Below are 15,328 nucleotides of genomic sequence, written 5' to 3' on the forward strand. Positions count from 1 at the left end.
TTAATTATATATAAACCACTTATTGCATTTTATCACTAAACACAATTCATACAAAATCGTGAGATTCAATTATTTGTCTTATTTCATATATGTTTTCCATCTATAATCGCTTGCAAATAAATAGTAAAAATATTTCAATTTTTAAACGTAGAGTTCCTATAAATAGAAATAATTGAAGTTGATCCCATTCATGAAAACCCTTCAATATGACTGCTCTTCTTACTCACTCCATATCCAAACCTCGATTCATATAATATTCCACAAAATCTCTTCTTCAATCGATCTTTCTGATTTTCTTGAATTCTTTTCGCCTTCCCTAATCTTCCAGGAAGTGTTCTTTGGATACATATGGCCGCATCTCGCCAAGAATCTGATTCTTTTTCCGCCTTGATTCTGGCGGCAGCACCTCCACCACCCATGGTGGCTCCCAGATTGGAAGAGTTTAGAGATCAATTACAGTGTTCGTCGAGGAAAGCCCGGCGCACGGCGCATGGACATCGTCGCTACTGCGATTATTATACTGAAGAAGAACTTGAAACGGCTGATGCCCTAATATTGCTCTCACTCAGTCGTGGTGGTGTCTGTGTCTCCTCCTCCGAATCTGCATCAGATATCGACTCGGGAGATACCGGAAATAATGCTACTGCTCATACAACCGCCATATCAAGGGACAACAAAAACCCTTTTTTGCTACGTATAAAAGTATCGGGAAAGGAGAAAAACCGCATCTTACACAAGTCATGTGTTAGAGAATTATCATCGCCTCAAACACTTAGGGGGCACGAAACTGGTCATCGCCCCGCCGCTGAGTTGAATTCAGTCCCTGATCTGAACGTAACTTTGAGGGTTTTCGAGTGCTCGATATGCCACAATGTTTACGACTCCGGTCCGGCTTTGGGTGGCCACAAAAGGAAGCACTATAATCTGTATAAAGCATCTGCCTCATTTCACGCAGCCACTAATTCCGGATGAGGAATCGACTTGAATCTTCCACCAGTGCTTGTTAATGATGATTAAGAATCGATATATACTGTAAAGTAGTATATGAACCAGTTTGTTATGTATCCATTGGTTGATTGAAACTTCATCACAATTCTAAATAATAATTTCTTGTGTTATATGTTTTGTTGTTCTTCTTTGACGAATTAATTTAGTTTTGCATCGATTTTCTTGGATTTTCTTGGATTTGTGTAATAATAATTCAAATAAAATCTCCAAATTCATCATCTAAAATATTCAATATGAAATTCAGATATTTGTAATTTGTAGAAGCTAGCATATATATTTTAGACACAATTACTAGATTTATTTAGTTAAGACATTGTAAAAGGATAGTATGTGGCGCTTCTGATGAATGAACCACCGCCGAAAAAAAAGAGAGCAATATTAGGGCATAATCTGCTTTGAGTTCGTCAGAATATTATTAAGTATACGACGTAATTATCTCATAAATTTGGGGTTAGAGTTGGTATCATAGGTTTCGCAGGTAATTTTATGGATTAGGAGTAATTAAAATATTATCACACAAATCCAAGAAAATCAGACAAATCGATCGATTGGCAGATTTTCTAAGAAAACTTTATTTTACAAGAAAACTGCTCACTACCGGAAGTTGTCTATTTAATTTTTTAAATTAATAAAACTTGTCCCATTGTTTTTTTATAATAAAAAAATTGAATTTTTGGTCATGTTTAATTTTTTTTATTTTCGATTTTCATTCTCTATGTAATCAAATTTTAGTCTTAATCCGTTATTATTGTTATTTTGACAATATTAAACCCTTTTTGGATGTGTCAGTCATGTCATTGACATGCGTAGTGTCACATCAATCTTCCCAATGATAAATGTCTAAATTGTAAAAAACGAAAGATACTAGACTATTATATCAAATAATTTTAAATAATTATTCAAACACTACTACTTACTAATTTCAATCATTAATTAAATAAAATAACAATTCGTGTATCGCATGGGTGAAATACTAGTTTTCTTAAACATAAAGTTTCATGATTGTTAGGGGGTCTGAAAAAATCTCTAATTGATCAACCGGCAAGATTTTCTTGAATCTGGATGATAAAATTTTAACTCTCAAATTGTAGAACTAGATATCATATATTAATCGGTTATATCTTAGATTCTCAAGATTGCCATTAAAACCTCAAACTTATGTAGTCCTGACATATATATTCCATGAAAGTTTAAACAGATATTTTTATAATTTAATGGTAATTTTGAATGGAAAATTTAATACAGTGAGTGAATGATCAATCAGTGGAACAACAAATAATTTTTCAAAACCAAAGCACATATCAAATTAAAGAGCTTTATTATTTAACAAAATATATAGATATCCAAAGATTTTTTGTCATTGAAACATATATATCCTAAAGAATTATTATCCACAGCAAATTAGGCAAAAATTTATGTGAGACGGTCTCACGGATCGTATTTTGTGAGACGGATATTTTATTTGGGTCATCCATGAAAAAGTATTACTTTTTATGCTAAGAATATTATTTTTTATTGTGAATATTGGTAGGGTTGACTCGTCTTACAGATAAAGATTCGTGAGACCGTCTCACAAGAGATCTATTCCAACAATTATTATGACGTAGGACTTGCATGCTTAATTTATCTGGACGTTCAACTGTAATGCTTCCTTTTGTGGCCACCCAAAGCCGGACCAGAGTCGTAAACTTCGCCGCATATCGAGCACTCGAAGACCCTCGCAGGTACCTTCGAATCCGGGATTTTAATGGTTGTCTTCTGGCGATGACTGGTTTTGTGCCCCCCGAGTGCTTGAGGTGACGAGAACTCTCTATCGCATGTATCGCACTTGTACGTGGTTTTTTTTGCCTTGGGCAAAACACTGTTTTTCTCGTCTGTTGATATCGATATCGCGCGTGGTGGTGTCTCAGTAGCATTACTTTCACTATATCCCGAGTTGATATCTGACAACGTAGAATCTGCGGCAGCGGAGGAAGAGATGCAGAAGCCACCGCCGCTGAGTGAGAGCAATACTAGGGCATCAGCCGTTTCGAGTTCGTCAGCATGATAGTCTCGGCAGCGTCCTTGCTCCGTTTGCCGAACTTTCCTCGACGAACAAATTTGATCGTCGTCCCCAGACTCTTCCAATCTTGGAATCACAGTGTGTGGCGCTTCTTCAGCCGGAATTTAAATTTAAAAGTTGAAAAAAAATATAAAATTTACAAAACTCACTTTAAAATTTTGTATTTTTAAAATTCACTTGATAATTTTCATATAAAAAATCTAAAACAACTAAATTTGTATCTTTGAACTCAGTGTAATTGAAATCCAAATTTTAGACAAGATTCTGAAGCGCTCTTACGTTCCAAGAAAATATCCTAGTTGATCGATTGGCTTGTTTGATTTTATTAGATTTGCGTAATAATATTTCAAAGAAAATCTCCAAATTCAAAGGAAAATCTATCAAAAAATAAACTAACCAGATGCAACAATTACTCTCTTATCCAAGATTTTTTGTCATTGAAACACATGATATATCCTTGGGAATTATTATAACGTAGAACATGCATATGCTTATTTATCTGGACTTTGAACTGTAGTGCTTCCTTTTGTGGCCACCCAAAGCCGGACCAGAGTCGTAAACTTCGCCGCATATCGAGCACTCGAAGACCCTCGCAATTACATTCAAATCAAGGATTTCGGTGGTTGTCTTCTGGCGATGACTGGTTTTGTGCCCCCCGAGTGCTTGTGGCGACGAGAACTCTCTATCGCATGTATCGCACTTGTACGTGGTTTTTTCCGCCTTGGGCTGCAGTTTTATAATTAGCAAAAGTGGGTTTTTCTCGTCTCTTGATATCGATATCGCACGTTGTGTCGTCTCAGTAGCATTATTTTCACTATCTCTAGAGTTGATATCTGACGACATAGAATCCGCGACAGCGGAGGGGGAAACGCAGAAGCCACCGCCGCTGAGTGACAGCAATACTAGGGCATCAGCCGCTTCGAGTTCGTCAGCATGATAGTCTCGGCAGCGTCCTTGCTCCGTCCGCCTAACTTTCCTCGACGAACAAAGTTGATCATCATCCCCAAACTCTTCCAATCTTGGAATCACAGTGTGTGGCGCTTCTGCTGTCGGAATCAGCGCCGGAAAAAAATTAAATTCTTGCTCTTGAGGCGCCGTAGACATTGAAGAAGATGAGAGATCGATCGATCGAAGAGAGAGTTTTTGGAGTACTATATGAATAAAAGTTGGTGCGCGCATGAGAAATATATTTCCCGAGGGAGTGATCGATCGAGACGGTAGAGTAGATTCTTAAACGAAATAGAAGAATTTTATCTACAAAATAATGTGGATAAGCTTATAGGATTGTATTTTAAAATAGCTGATCAATTTTAAAAAAAAAATTTTTAAAATCATTCTACTAATTTTTAATTTACAAAGATCTTGATTCAAAATTCCTTAATCTTGTCTATATCAATATGCTTCAAAAATTATTAATATCCGAATTTTATATGCTGAATTAAGAAAATATAAATATTTTATAAATAAGTATACAACGTAAATTGTCTCATAGATTTGGGGTTTGAGTGGGTATCAAAGGCTTCGCAGGTAATTTTATGGATTTAGGAGTTCAAATATTATCACCCAAATCCAAGAAAATCAAACAAATCTATCAATTGGTAGTTTTTCTTAGAAAATTTATTTTACAACCCAATCGAAGTTGTCCATTTAAAAACTTNGTTACCTTTTTTTTCTCGCAATTTTTTTCCTTTTTCCGGACGGGCATTCATTTTGCACTGAAGTTGTATAGTGCCACATAAGCTCTACTAATAAAAAATGATTAAAATTATCAAAAATCGAATATACAAGAGGGGTGAGAGTAAATTTTGATAACCTAAATAACTTAAATCACAAACAAATAAACATTTTAATAAAAAATTATTTTATTGTGTAAAACTATAATTAATTATGAAAAATTTTAACTGAACATATTTTGTAATATAAATTAAATTAAATCAAATTATACTGAAAACAATATTTATTGACCGCATTTAATTTATTAGTGAAAAATATAAAAATTTAACAGTCAATATGTTAGGATCGAAACTAAAATTTAGCTTCGATCACTCCAAATGGCCCCTCTACAATATCCTTTCTTATATCCTCCTGTCTGCCCTTGAATTTTCTCCTCTAGGGATCATTGGGGCGCAGAAATATCTTAATGAATGTACTTCATTAAGGGTAGAAACCATCTGTCACATAATATGTGATCCTTCTGTATATGATGTGCCATTTACCGTGAAATTTACGTCCGGAGCATTTCTTTGTAGGTCGGCGTTGAATATTGATGATTTGTTAAGGACATTTATATCATTACATGACCTGCCAAAACTGTGTCATATCCACAAGCTTGCAAACGTGACTACTTCAAGAATTATTGTTGGGACACCGTAATCGCCTCTAATAAACTTGCATTTCCAAGCGACGCAATTCCTCCACTCTCCAGGAAAGTCATGTCATTGCTCATGCATTGAAGCAAGATTTTAATATCAACAGCATTGGGTTTTCTCAAGTATCGAGCCCAAAACACATCAATCACACATAGACAGAAGTTGACCAGGCAATCCAGGGCAGTTCTCTCACCCATCAATCATACTCATCCAAAGAATCAGTGAGGGCTGCATATGCCAATTGACGAATAATCATTGTGCATTTTTGAAGTTGCGACAAACATTTTCTTCCAATTGTGTCTCTCTTTCACTAAAAATTCTTTAAATGATTTTCAAGGCGGCATCGACTATGTGAACGAATAACTCTCTTCACATTCGAAATCGTCGTCGGAAGTCTTCAACGTGAAATTTGGGAACATCTGAGAAGTAATCCCGGACAATGTCGGCATGCACGTCTTCACAATCCCTGTCCACTAGCCTTCTTTGATTTTTATCTCTTGAAGAACTTCGACCAGATTGACATCTCTGCTCTTCCTGCTCAAGCATCATAATCACCATTCGATCAACATCTTCTTCTGCATCTTCTGATCATATCTCATCACGTATGATGTTTTTTTAGAGCAGCGGAGATCTACATACGTTTCTAAAATGACCGAAGGTATAATGTGCTTCGAATCAGAAAAATAATTGAATAGAGAATCGTAACTTCCATGGTTCTATATACAGAATATTTTGCAACATTTATTTTGAAAAGCTAGTTTGTCACTTGTTCAAATAAATAACCTTTATAAAAAAAAATAAAATGATATAAATAATAAAATCCAAAATTGTCGTTTCTACGAAAAAAAATAGTGGTTTCTCACTCGTTCAAAAATGTAATATAAAAAAAACATTTTTATACCAGTTTTCCCAATTTTTTTAAAAAATAAAAATGAATAAAAAATGTAAACTTTCGATTGATTAAATAACTTAAATTCCATATAGTTCGACTTCATGACTCTTTTTTTTAAAAGAAAATTCCCTCATATTTTTTTCGTGTGTAATTATTAAAAGCATTTTGATTGTGACTACCTTAAAATTTATATTAAATAGTTAAAGTATATATGTAACTTTTTTAAAAAATAATAATAAATATGTATGTAACTCATCATCATAAAAATAAGAAAAAGTTTCTAGACTACTTTTTCTTTTTAGTTAATAATGACATTAGACAGGATACACTGCATTTGTCTATAAAACCCAACATCAACCAAAGACAAATTAAAGAAACGTTAAAAATGATCAAAGAAGTTGGACTTGAATTAAAAAAAATAGCCATAATTTTGTATGTTTTACGATTTGAGTGGATAGTATTTAAATATTGAGGAATTGATTTTTTGAAGTATGTGGATATATTGTATTAATTAAATTATAATAATAGTATAAAATGTAATTAATTAGATATTTTTAAGATCAATAAAAAATTGGATTAAAAAATATTATTATTATATTGGGAGATGTGAGTACATTTTTAGAAATACTGATAATAAATTAAGTAGTGTTATTTTTAGACTTTACAAACACTTTTACTCTTTTAATTAAAGAGTTCTAATCTAGATATATTGTTTTTAGGCTTGAATTTTATTTTTCAATAATTAGATTTATTTTTTAAAAAAGAAAAATATTACTCATAGCTTAAAAATATATACGAAAGAAATTGGAATACAAAGAATATAAATAATTCTTTTATTTTCGCATATAACAATTGAGAAGAAGATCATGTACAATAACATGGCAGACATATTATTTCCAACTTTTCGTTAATAATTCAACTTTTACATGTAAACAAATATGATGACTTTATTCTTTAATTTCCAAACAAATTGAATAAAACATAAAAGATTCTGTAACAATGCAGCACAAGCATAATGCGATAATTCAATACAAATACACAATTATTCAACCTTGTAGAATCTGATCTGCATCTGCAAATTTATGCAATTATATCTACAATGCTTCTCATTGGCATTAATCCACTATGGAAATTTCTTGATTAACATTCATTAACGGTAGCCGTGTGCAGAGGAGGGCTGCTCATGCATAGCTCCGCCGCCTCCACTAATCTCTCCACCACCATAGGCGGCGGGGGCGGCACTTGCTTCAGGCTCATAAGGAACAGCGGCAGCTGCAGCTGGAGCCATTATAGGCCTTTTCTTTTTCTTGGCTAAGCAGAAGAGGCCAGCTGCCAGGAAAGCAAGGAAAAACAAGCCACCTAAGGAGACACAAACCGCGATTACGGTGGTGTGGTCTTTGCCGCCGCCGCCTGGTGGCGGTGGAACAAGAGAGGTGGAGGGTGGTGAAAATGGAAAGAGGGGGCTGGGAGGTGTTGGAAATGGGGATGGAGCTGTGGGGGGATAGTTATAGTACGGTGGCTTTTCAGGGACACCAGGCTTCGGTGTTGGTGGATAATACGGGAATTCCGGCGGCGAAGCTGAGCCACCAGGTGGAGTTTTTGGTGGATATGCAGGTGTCTCAGGCTTTACAGGAACACCTGGTTGTGGTGTAGGTGTATTGCACGGTGGTCCCGACGGAGGTTTCGGCGGTGCGGCAGGGCCGCTTGGAGGTGTTTTTGGTGGAAGTGCTGGTGTCTGTGGTGGTGTGGAGGGTCCATTAGCAGGTGGATGATGATAATAACCACAATGTTCTTTGTCGTGACAAGGATGAGGCGGCGGTGGAGGTGGTGGTACAGCTGGTGTGTCACATGGTGGAGGAGGGGCAGGTGAAGGTGGTGTTTCATGTGGAACTGGCGGAGGAGGAGGGGGAGGTGAAGGTGGTGTTTCATGTGGAACTGGCGGAGGAGGAGGAGGAGGGGGAGGTGAAGGTGGTGTCTCACATGGAACTGGCGGTGGTGGCGGCGGCGGCGGCGGCGGTGGAGGCGAAGGTGGTGGGGGAGTCGGATGACATGGAACAGCTGGGGGCGGCGGAGGAGGAGAGTAGTATGGATAAGCAAACGTGATGCTTTTAAGAGAAGGCATTTTGATGCTAATACCTTTGAAAATGTTGAATTTAGGAACTGATATTGAATAATGAATGATGCGAGGAAATATATATACACACACCCCTATATGCAAGAGTTTCAAACTAAATAATAAATAAATAATTTAATTTCTCAAAATATATAAACATATCCTTAATTACTATCAATACGGTATTAAAAAATAGTCTGTGAGGATCCTTGATTAATATGAAATATTTTCAACTTTTTCTAAAATAATTTTCCAAATTATTTAAACATCCCATCATTTTTTAATTTTTTAATATAGGTATAAAATTAGTAAATTAACAAACTATTGCATATATATATATATATAATATATATGTATATATATAATATATATGATAGTCCATAGTTATTTTTATTTATATTATCTTTTGAAAAGGAGTCCCAAGTTAACAAGTTATTTTACTTGCTTTTCCACACATTGGTCTACAGTTGTATTCACATTAATTCAAGTGGAGCTTACTTAAATTCAAGATTCCATAATTATTTATAACTTCGAAATTTGAGCCGACAGCGTTAATTCATTGACCAAAATTAATATAAATATATTCCCTTGTATCAAAGTGCAATAACGAAAAAGGGCCACTAGATCACATAAAATATTGTATAAAAATAATAAAAAATAATAATATTGATCTATTAATTTAGCTAGAGTCCCATGCTATTGTCACATAAGTAAATGGGAGTGGTTGGGTTCGATTTCTAAGCATGAACCTATCGGTCAACAATCAATTGAATTCGAGCAAGTACAGGCTGCTGCGGTTAATAGGAAAATTTGGCAATAATTTTCTTTCATTTATTGATTTTTGGTTACTTACAAATTAATCAATTAAAAATTCGTTTTAAACAATTCTTTTAAATTTTTTGTTCGTTAATTTTCATCCATCCCAAAAATATTGATCGCGAGGTAAATGCGACATAATTAGGGATTTCATCGCTAAAAATAGAGACGGAATTCTCAATAGATTGCTAATTTTTTAAATAAAATCCTAGATTCGTGACCGAAAAAAAGAAAGAGAATTAAAAAAAAACGTCGCTAATTGTTATTCTAAAATATCTATGTCACTCTCTACAAAACTAAGTGCAACACGATACCGAAAGTAACATATCATACTTCCTATGCATAACAACTCAATATTATCCGAATCTTGAAAAGATACAAAACCAAACATATATATATATCCATCTTTGTGAATAGCCCTCTTAAATTACCCATTTATTTTATAATAAAAAAATATTAAATTTGTAACGGCTATTTATAGACTTTCCAAAACTTTTTTTTTAAAAAAATTTATATTTATCTGAAATTTTGAATTTTTAAATGATCGCATCATTTTAATAATAAATAATATTGTAAAAAATATTTAACACGTGGAAACTTTTATGTATGTCGAGAGCGAAATTACGCTGGTTTTTTGAATTGGTGGTGGCTAATGAGTCAAAATGGGTGGGTCTATTATTTTTGACTTGGCTTGCTTGGTGAAAGGCAATACATGGTTTCCTACGTTTTCGTCGGGGTGCTGCTCAAGTATTTAGTCCCACGTAAAATAAATAAATCTCAAACGAAAAGTTATCGAAATTACCAATTAGTGGGATAATTAATCATATTTTCTGTATGAAGGGAGCTAGACTTATATGTTATTAAAATCAATCACTTAGGAAAAATATCGTTTTGTAATTATCTTTAAAAAAATGTTTAGAACAAATATGTAATCTCATCTGAGCAACTCTCATATTTTAATTCACCATGTCTTGAAACCCTCGAAATTTTCAGAATANGCAATGACATAATTATCATGAGAGAGATTCAATTATGTTTCGTAGAGTAGGTGAGTAGGAACTAATAATAAATATGAATCAAATATATACTTTTGTATTTTGTGAGAAATAAAAATAAGACTATTTATTTATTCTAATACAATTATATATCAACAAATGAATTATTTTTTTGTTAATTAGGTACTTAATTGATTTGTATTTATTTAAATAGATTAAATGGACAAACATTTATATAATTTAAACAATGAATCAATTTTTACTTTTTATGATATAGAGTTAGAGTAAAGTAAATTAAATATAGATATCGTGTTTAACATTAGATCAAAAGTTATAGTTGTGATTTAATATATAACTTTATTTCATTTTACTTGTGCCAGTGCACAGTATATCTATTTAGGTGCTAATAAGTCGGGCTGTTAGGTATATGAATCTCGGAGGTGCGTGTCTATCTGTTTGTGTTATGTTCTTAACAATTGTTTAGACGTCAATATTTATAATATATATGATATATGCTGTTATTGAAGTATATATGTAACTGATATTTTGGAGAAATAAAAAATATAAAATATGTTAAGATGTGTTATTTTATAGATTTAATATTCTTAACTACTGTTATAGGAATATTATCTAGTGTAGGGAACAAAAAAATAACAAAACCAAAATTGGATGAATAATTGATACACATAGTGTAAGAAAGATTAATTCTTTAACTCATTTAGCAAAAGATAATTAATCTAAGTATCTATATTAATTTGAATGAATATTTTCCATGGGAAAAATAGTTAATTTTTAGCCTCTATATTGTCATGTTTTAAGTTTTTATCATCTAAGTCGTCAACATTAGACTTAAATTTAAAACTTTACACTTTCGATTGTTAGTCTTTTTTCTTCGGAATATTGCCGTAATGCATAAGACAACAAAATATTAAATTTCATATTACGAAAATAAGATTAAATTAAACATAAAAAAAGTATAAACTTTGCGTCCTAATACTAACTAAGATCTAGAATAGGCTAACTTACACGACATATTTGACTATTTTCTCATTTTTCTTCGCTATTATTATATTATAGTTGGAATTAAAACTTAACTACCTCCAAATCAATAAAATTACGCTTCATGGTTATCCCTCCCACCGATACCTTTGGTGATAAGTCAAATGACAACCACCGACACAAACATTACATTTTTATATCAACATGAAACATTTGAATAAATTTCTTGATTCAAGATAATGTCATTGTCTCTATAAATATTAGTTAATAATGTTATATTTCATATATTAAAATCGAATAAGATAGAAATGGAATCAACGTTTAACTATTATTATTATTTACAAGACAAAAATTTGTGTGAGACGGTCTCACGTGTCGTGTTTTGTGAGACATATATCTTATTCGGGTCATCCATGAAAAAATATTATTTTTTATTGTGAATATCGGTAGGATTGATCCATCTCACAGATAAAAATTCGTAAGACCGTTTCACAATAAACATACTCTATTTACAATCCAATTTATATTATTCACAAACTAGTTAATTGGATATAAAAAAAATACGAGTGGATGAGAAAATTCAGATAAATGGTATTTATTTTTTTTGGGTAAAGTAAAAATAAAGTAATTATTGTGTACACAATCATTACCTCTACTTTTAAAAAGCCGCCTTTGTATATCCAAAAAAAAAGAAAAAAAGAAAGACGCCTATTACTTTCGACACGTCTGCAGATTCTCTAACAACACAAAATTAATATGAAGAATTTAGAGGGGAGAAAAATAAAATAGAAAAAATGATGAAATAGGGTTTAGAGTTTGTACTGTATTTTTCTTGTTTTATTTCGATATAGTTATATTACGTTTTACTTGAATAGTTTTATTTTTTTTAAAATAGCAAAAACTTGTGTGAGACGGTCTTACGGATCGTATTTTGTTAGACAAATCTCTTATTTGGTTTATTCATGAAAAAATATTACTTTTTATGCTAAGAGTATTACTTTTTATTGTAAATATCGGTATGGTTGCCCCATCTCCCAGATAAATATTCGTGAGACCGTCCCACAAGATACCTATTCTTAAAAAAAAATGGAAGTGTAGGGTGGGCAACCCGCTCCTAAACCGTGGAGTTGGCTTATAGAGTTTTAGTCCCAAATTGCGAAAAAATTTCAAATTTTGATTTAAACCGAATGATTGAATCTAGGGTTTTTTTTTTTTTTTTTTTTTTAAATGTGTATATGTTTGCATGTGCCTAAATAAAAGCAAATATTGGAATAAATTAGGATGATATCATTGACATGTGCATTTTCCACAGTAGCCCATTTGGTTGGAAATAAAAGCCCAATATGAGGAAAGAATGCTGGGGGAATTGAAATATATACTCCGGCCCATAACCAGCAAGAAATATCGGAGGGTAAGATCGTCTTTTTCTCTTGTGGCTCGCCTATATAATTCCTCATCTACAAAATCTAGGGTATAAAAACCCTTATTTCCTCTCCCTCTTCTTTGCACCTGCTGTGTCGCTCTCCATCCAAGCGAACCGAAAGCTTCTAAATATCTGAATTGATAATTATTAATCGATCAAAACGCGCTGACAGTGGTTAAATTTCTCTTTTTTGGGTCTGATTTTTTTTCCTGGGTTATTGAATTTTGGTTGTGATTGTTTTTGTTTTTGTTTTTGTTTTTGTTTTTGCCATTTGTTTGCAGGTAGTGGTGTTATTGGAGAATAATGGCGACTTTCGAGCTGTACCGAAGATCTACTATCGGGATGTGCTTGACGGAGACGCTGGATCAGATGGTATCCGGAGGAATTCTCAGTCCGGAGCTCGCCATTCAAGTTCTTATTCAATTCGACAAGGTCATATTTTTTTTAATTAATGGTTGATAATTTCTTGGTAACGCTGTATTGGGGGCAGTGTTCTTGCTGAATGCAATCAAGTAGAGGGATGAAGTTTAATGGGTTAATATGGAGCAGGAAATAATTATGTTATGTATTGTGATGTGGGAATGTTCCGGAGTTCGTTTCTTGATGTTTTTACTTTAATCATGCACCCTACTTGAATCCATTTTAATGTCGCTTCCATGGGTTGCAGTCAATGACAGATGCTCTGGAAACTGAAGTGAAAAGCAAGGTTTCCATTAAGGTATATATGGTTCCTTTTCTGCCAAAATTTATTTAGATATTTGCTATATATGTGACCATATGCGCGTGACTTTGTTTGTCTTCATTGTGAAGAATTTGTAATATGTAGTTGGCTAGTAAGCATGGATGTTGATTTGTGCGGTGTTTGCTCAAGGTGTTGTGTTCATGTCTACTTGTTAACCTGTATAGCAATCAATAACAGGTTTCCATATTATGTTACTCAATTTCAGCAAATCAACTTATATGTTAGTTTCCTTGTTTCTTTTGCTACTTTCTTAGGATAATGATGAGAAAGTGTATTGAATAGCTTTCAGGAAATTATTGAGATTCTCTATGATTTCAAATAATTAAATTTCTTTTGTTTCAGCAGTTGTTCATGCTTCAGAGCTGTGCGTATGAGGCAACAATTTTACATCGTTGTTTGTCGACTTTGTTTGTTAACCATGCCGTCATTGTGAAGCAAATAACCGCCAGTATAAAGTCATTGTACAATTTTTCGTTTAGCTATTGTGTCAGGAGTTTTAAAAGATGTTTAGTGAATGCCAATTTCATTTATCTGAATTGTTCATCAAATTAGTATTCTTTACCAAACCATGTCATCATTGTGAAGCAAATTACTGCCAGTATAAAGTCATTGTTCAATTTTTCGTTTAGCTATTGTGTCAGGAGTTTTAAAAGATGTTTAGTGAATGCCAATTTCATTTATTGTTCATCAACTTAATATTCTTTACCTCTTCATTATATTTAATGAGTGTTTTTTGCCTATTTTAAATCTGTTCTTCTTTTAATAGTTTGAACTTGTTTGGTAATCAACCTGACTCCTGGGCATAAAGCCATATATTTATGGGAATGTATTTTGTTCGGGAATGTATGAGCTACTATAATAGGATTATAGGAAGAAACGCCCAATGGGAATGTATTTTGATTCAAATTTTAATTTAGTTTAGAATTATGAATAGTATGGTGATGACAAAGAAGGTAGCTATAATAGATTCATCCTAATTTTTCAGCTTTATGCTTACCTTTTATTTTTTTTTTCCGGATATCCTCTGTCCATATTGTTAAGATGGAGTTATGGATATTAACAGCTACAATGCTCCTTTGTTTTCTTTGTCACCGTTGTTGCTACAGGGACATCTTCACACATACAGATTTTGTGACAATGTTTGGACCTTCATCTTACAAAATGCTCAGCTCAAAAGCGATGAAGGCCAGGAAACTGTTGATCTGGTCAAGATCGTTGCATGTGACTCAAAGTTACTAACACAGTGAAAAAATGAGGACTTACATTTCATTGTAGTTTTTGTGGAAGTATGTACCAAGAGAACGGAAGTGCGGGGTGTCCATAGCTTATTGCCCAATCTAATTTATTCATGGTCGAAGCATTGTATTGTGCTGATCATGTATTTTTCCCTTGATACAGTTATCTGTCATTTGCTTGGAGTTTCTTGTATTACTTTATTCTTTCACTTCCATTTGTCACTATTCTATGTTTTATGGGAGTTTAGCTTGCCCTTGCATCGAAGAGGGATGAATTTGTGAAAGTTTTTTCGAAATGGATCCAGTAGTCGGGGATTTGAAATGTATTGGTTTGATTTATTTTCCCATTGATACAGTTATCTGTCATTTGCTTGGAGTTTATTGTATTACTCTATTCCTTTACTTCCATTTGTCACTATTCTATATTTTATGGGAATTTAGCTCGCCCTTGCATGGATACCATAGTTGGGAATCTGAGATGTATTGGTTTGATTTTTTATTTTATTAAAAAAGCTTATAATTAGAATGTTGGATTTAAAATCAACATATTTGGTATAATAGTCTTAGTTTTCCTCAATAACTTTATTATATTATTTTAGTAAAGAAATTTATTGCTTTACATTATAATCTAAGTCAATTGCTTCTCATCGAATTTATTAAATTGCTTTATACAA

General features: G+C 33.1%; 1 protein-coding gene across 2 annotated transcripts; it reads left to right on the plus strand.

The window, feature by feature from the left end:
- Positions 1-12,733: 12,733 nt before the first annotated feature.
- Positions 12,734-14,863, plus strand: LOC140956689 (transcription initiation factor IIA subunit 2-like). 2 transcript variants are annotated; one of them, XM_073413536.1, is made up of 4 exons: positions 12,734-12,851; positions 12,959-13,109; positions 13,345-13,395; positions 14,526-14,863. In XM_073413536.1, exons 2-4 carry the CDS (start codon positions 12,981-12,983, stop codon positions 14,664-14,666), a joined length of 321 nt encoding a protein of 106 aa, XP_073269637.1. In that variant the 5' UTR covers positions 12,734-12,851; positions 12,959-12,980; the 3' UTR covers positions 14,667-14,863. The 2 variants fall into 2 exon arrangements, with proteins under 2 accessions (XP_073269637.1, XP_073269638.1); XM_073413537.1 differs by having other exon boundaries at positions 12,963-13,109.
- The last annotated feature ends 465 nt before the right edge of the window (positions 14,864-15,328 follow it).

This window comes from Primulina huaijiensis, chromosome 14 (assembly GCF_012295235.1).
Source record: "Primulina huaijiensis isolate GDHJ02 chromosome 14, ASM1229523v2, whole genome shotgun sequence".
In the NCBI taxonomy this organism is placed as follows: domain Eukaryota; kingdom Viridiplantae; phylum Streptophyta; class Magnoliopsida; order Lamiales; family Gesneriaceae; genus Primulina; species Primulina huaijiensis.